This window comes from Teleopsis dalmanni, chromosome 1, assembly GCF_002237135.1.
Source record: "Teleopsis dalmanni isolate 2A chromosome 1, ASM223713v2, whole genome shotgun sequence".
Classification (NCBI taxonomy): domain Eukaryota; kingdom Metazoa; phylum Arthropoda; class Insecta; order Diptera; family Diopsidae; genus Teleopsis; species Teleopsis dalmanni.
The window spans coordinates 91079561-91084983 of record NC_051846.1 but is presented as its reverse complement, the minus strand read 5'-3'; the positions used below and the strand labels follow the sequence as shown (position 1 = coordinate 91084983).

The 5423-nt window shown below is 29.7% G+C and overlaps 1 protein-coding gene across 1 annotated transcript in view; it reads left to right on the top strand.

The window, feature by feature from the left end:
- Nucleotides 1-428: 428 nt before the first annotated feature.
- The window catches only part of LOC119671291 (protein alan shepard-like), a 20984-nt gene continuing 15989 nt past the window's right edge, over nt 429-5423 (top strand). The window contains exons 1-3 of the mRNA XM_038081865.1: nt 429-693; nt 2187-2245; nt 4252-4373. Of these exons, the coding sequence (XP_037937793.1) occupies nt 560-693; nt 2187-2245; nt 4252-4373 (315 nt within the window). The 5' untranslated portion in view covers nt 429-559. The remainder of the gene's footprint in view (nt 694-2186; nt 2246-4251; nt 4374-5423) is intronic.

Sequence of the window (5423 nt, the reverse complement as noted above, 5' to 3'; positions counted from 1 at the left end):
AAAAAAAAATTACAATATTTAAGAAAACAAAAAAAAAAGTATATATAAATGAAAAAAATTTAATAGCAAAATAATGTTTTGGCAAAGTACCAAGTTTCAGTTACAAAATGGCTGCTCTCTACTGCAGCTGCAGCTGCCGTAAAGGACTTAACCAAGTGCCAGCCTACCGTAGATTCAATGAAGTCTTAAATATCCTGCAGCTACGTGAAGTAGTTTAAGTGAAAAATGTTGCATTAGTACAGATGCGCTTTTCGATATTGATAAAATTCAATTCTATTATTTTTATTTTTTTTTTTGTTATATATGGTATATATATATATATTACATTTCTTTCTCATTTTTGGCAGCAATATTCACAATTAAAATTTGTACTTGCATTCCTGTGCATTACTGATAAATATTTTTCTTCTTTATTTATTTTCAGATACAGTGGATAATTACAAACTCAACAACGTCACCTTCAAGACTGCGTTAAAGTATTCTTCTTTTTAAGTCAAAAGCGTCTTAAGCTTCAACGTTTTTTGTTCGTTTTTGTTTTACTAGTCATATTTAAGCTCGTATGAATACACAAACAAATATGGGTCCTAATAGTGTAACACCGCAGAGGGGTGATCAACTATCAAAGACAAATTTGTATATACGTGGTCTGCAGGAGAATACAACTGATAAGGATTTAATAAATATGTGTGCCCCGTAAGTATTATCAGAAAACAATCAATTATTATTAGCATTTAAAAATATATATAAGGAGTAATTTTAGTATTTTATCTTGTTCGATATAATCCCAATACAAGCACATCTCATGTCTTCAGACATTTCCATAGCTTCTACACAAGTTTCTACTATGGCTACCCAATTTGTAGTCATATGCAAATCTGTCAAACAATAATCTAAAGACGTAAGCAGATAGGCATTGAACTTTATTAAATGTAGAAGAATGCTTGTTCTTTTGTGGAAAACAAAAGAGAGATTTGACTTAGTATGGCTAGGATAAGTTATATATGTTTGCCTTTCATTTTCTGCTTTTACAATTGGTTTTTTGCTTGAGTATTTAAAGCATGATATGTGCGCTTCCTTTTATGATATAATTAACAGTGAATTATATTAAAATCTAGTAATGTTTATTAGTTTAATTCGTTGGTTGATGAAAATGATGACTGGATCCATGGGTCCAATTAGCGCCTTTACGGTTTTGATACAGCATTCTTATTGCCAACTTTTCTATTAGTTATTTTTGTAAATAGCATAAATAATTCTAGTAAGTGTAATTCAAGTCGTCCATGTTATTGCCGCCAACTTCCCAAGATTCTTAAGCCACAGTTTATGTAAGGTGTCTGTTTTCATAAAGCAGGGCATTTACAGATAAAATGGTTTTCCTTCTTTCTGACTGAAAGCCAGAATATTATGAGATATTCCAATGTTGACAGTTTGTTCCACAATCGACCACTAAAGACTATCATCAGTCTGATGACTGAATATTCCTTATTTTGGTGCTTAACAGCAATATTGTCTTAAGACTACATCCAAGTTATAATATTATCTTCGTCTTATACGTTTCAATAACGATCAGACAATGTAGGTATTTAGTTTTAAGAGCACTATTAGTCACATATAGTGGCGTACAAACTCTGGCTCTGCAAGAGCTTTTAACATTGCAGATCTTTTTCTTGTTAATAAATAGCTCATATATCATATCATATAGATCGATGAATCCAAAATGAAGAATAACCGTTATAACATCTCCTTTAATTGTTAATGGAAAGACTTATTAATAGAAGAGCCTATAAAAACTTCTTAATCTAACAATTCATTTCGTAAACAATTATAATAGTTTGATGAATCCACAAAAATGGCTCCAACTAATGTGCCTTATACCTTATGCCTTAAGAAGATTAAACAACATTTGATTCCATTCCTTTTTTGACAGACGTTAGCCAATTTTTTTTTAATTGCCTTAAATAGTATTAATAAGGTTTAATTCCATTTGGGGTGTGGTCTTTTCACTGCTTGGAAAATTTATTGATATACCACACTCGATTCAAATCCAAAGAAATTTGTTTGATGATAATTTATTAATTAATTATATTATATTTATTAATTACGGTTGAGGTTTTCGTTTATCTCATAGAATTAATAATATGTTCTAATATTATATTTTTATAATTAATAAAAAATTTTATTTTTAGGTATGGCAACATTGTTTCGACCAAAGCTATTTTAGACCAAAAAACGAAAAAGTGTCGGGGTAAGTTTCATAAATTTTAATTTTCATTTTTATTGAATATATCTTTTATAATATTGTATTTTACTGCATTAGGTACAACTTACAAACATAATACAGATTTATATTTATTTATATTTATTATTGAGTACGTATATATAAGTGTGTACATAGTGTTTCATACCAAAGTGACTTAATGTGTGAAGTTGATTTTTTAGCCCAAGAAACAAAAAAGAATTATGGAAAAAGGGGGAGTCTAGTTCCTTTCATTTTTAATCCATGCTGAGATACTAAAGAATATTTAAACCAAAAAACTTTTATTAACAAAAACTTTTCAAAGCTTAATTTATACATTAACGTTGAATCTACTGAATATCCTTCACCGTGATCGCTAATCTATTCATAATTTATATGAATTGGAAAGCCATGATGATTCTAAACTTCAATAGTTTAATATAAACTATTGATACGTTATCACCTTTCGTATTAAATGAACTTAGACGCTACGGTGATTTTAAATAAATTTTTGACAAATTTTGCTTGTTTTGCATTTATTGTGTCGTATTATGTTTCAAACAATTCTCTAAAAAATATTCCATTTATCGTCTCCTTATTTCTGTAACTGACCTAAACTCCCAAATTCTCATTTTTTCGACAAAAACAAATTAATTAACATCTAATTAACTAATATCATCAGTTCTTAAAAAGTTTTCCTTAAATTTAAGTAAGGGCGATTTCACTACTAAAAGTTGGTGTATCTATTCAGGTGAATCAGATAAAGATATTTAAGGTTTTTTTTGATTGAATTGATTCAATGCTTTTACACGCACTTTGTTGCTTTTCATATTGACAATAAATATATCTATTAAATCAGTGGTTCCTAACCGGTTGTCTGGAAGATGACTAAAAATGGTCCATGAATCAAATTTAACACATGTATGGATATATACCTTCAAGTTGAGGGAGCACTAACTGGACTTGATATACGAGACTGGAGAAGGCACGCACGCAGCAGAGGCGCCTGGGGAGACATGCTGCGTCAGGCCGAAACTCGGTAACCGGTTGTTATGGCCACATAAGTAAGTAAGTAAGTAGGATATATACCTTGTAGTTTATCCACTGAGACCTGACTTTATAGAAAATAAGGACAAAATATTTTGAAGTAATTATATAGCTATGAACTTTTTTAGCCGAGAGAAGTCGCTTCTGGCGCAACAGTAGGTTGCTGCTGGTGGGATATTTAACGTATCACCATGGACTGCGTTATCACTTTAACAAAGTTGGTCTATCCGAAGAGATAGTTTGTAGACTCTGCTTAGAAGCAGACGAAATTTCCAATCACATTCTCTGTGGCTGTTCAGCCTTGATCTGGTGCAGGAGAAAGTCACTGGGTCGAAAACTGCTCTCCCCTTCTGACATTAGGAGATCCTCAATTGCTGACATTCTGGCTTTCATTCGGAAGGCGGAATGTCTTCTGTTCGGTTAAGGTCTGTTGCAGCACAAAAGACCAACCATAGTAGTAGTGCTCCGCTCCATTGGGAGCTGGTACTCTGTTTATTTTTATTCCTATGTACCTATTTTATAGCTTATATAATGTACATATGCATAAAGCATATCAAAATAATCATACAGTTTATTTTTCTTAAACTTTATGGTGTTTACTAAAAACAAAAATATTATTTATGTTATATATATGATATAATATATTATCATTGGTCAAAAAAAGTTTGAAAACGACAGTAGTAAATGTTTTTTTTTTGTTTTTTGATCCAAGAAATCATCTCATTAATTGATGTCACTTTTTATAATGTATACAATCTATATCCATTACGTAACCATTAAATATATAGATTTGTATATATCTTGTGTATATATAATTTTTATATATTATATTTTATGAAAATAAAATAATCTAAGGGCGAAGGACCTAGTTAGTAGTCCAGTTCCTTATTCTTAGTTAACTTTAAAATTAATTTTAGTATTAACTCCCATTATAAATGTATAATTAAAACTAAATTAAATATTTTCAGGGTATGGATTTGTCGATTTCGAGCTACCACAATATGCAGAAGGTGCTGTCAAGGGACTACAGGCCAAGGGCGTACAAGCTCAGATGGCTAAAGTGGGTATCTTGCTTCATAGGCCGGAAACTGTACGTTTGTTTGCATGCAAGTAATATTAACACTAACCTCACCCATACAACCATACATCCCAGTTATGTCCTCTAGATACGAGTACATCCTTTATAAATATAAAAAAAAAATTTTAAATAATTTTTTTTTTAAATAATTTTTTTTTTAAATTATTTTCTTTTTAATTATTAATCCTTCTCGGATATCTTAAGCAGTTTAAAAAGTCTGTGGATTGTTTGCATTTTTCGCTTCACCTTTTGTGCTCTGGCAACGAGTTCAACGAAGTTCAATCAAAAGTTTTACTTTTACAATACACACTTTGGAGTAAAAGTTTTAGATTTTTTTACTTTTATCTTTTTATTATAAAATCTTTTACTTTTTATGTTTAACTTGCACTTTTTTAATGCTAAAAAGTGTGAAAGTTGCAACAAAATTGTTTTTATTTCACAATTATTCCCAGTTTGCTCGTTCTGAAGTTGTGAAGTATGCAAACACTGATGAAAAGTTAAATTTCTATATCAGTTTTTGTTGAATATTTTTTGAATTTGTATTTTCATTTAAGTTTAATACATTTTTTTCAAATGCTAATTAAAGTAAAAAGTAAACTATTTATTTATGAACATTATAAAGATTTCAAAACCGCTACTAAAGAACCACCAGTTTTGCTCAAAGGTAAAAAATGCTTCATTAAGTTCAACTATAAATACAACAAAGTTTTTGTTTTTAGTGTAAAGTTTTTTACTTATAACATTAAAGTCCCTTTAGCATCCCTTTATCCTGTATCATATTTCCCCATATAACACTCCCCATAAAACCATTTAAATGCTTTTAGTAGATTTTAATTAGTGTAATTAGTCAAAACATTTGAGTTCTTTATGCTTTTTGGTGTAGTTGAAATTCTACCATTGGTATGACACACCCATCGAAAACTACTACTTAGTAATTTATAATTCGATAGATAAATATTCTTATAAATTTCATTTTCAATTAGAATTTAGACTTTTATAATTTGTACTATACAGCTTTTTTTAAGGAAACTTATTTATAGCACAATTTGTGTTTTCCAGTAG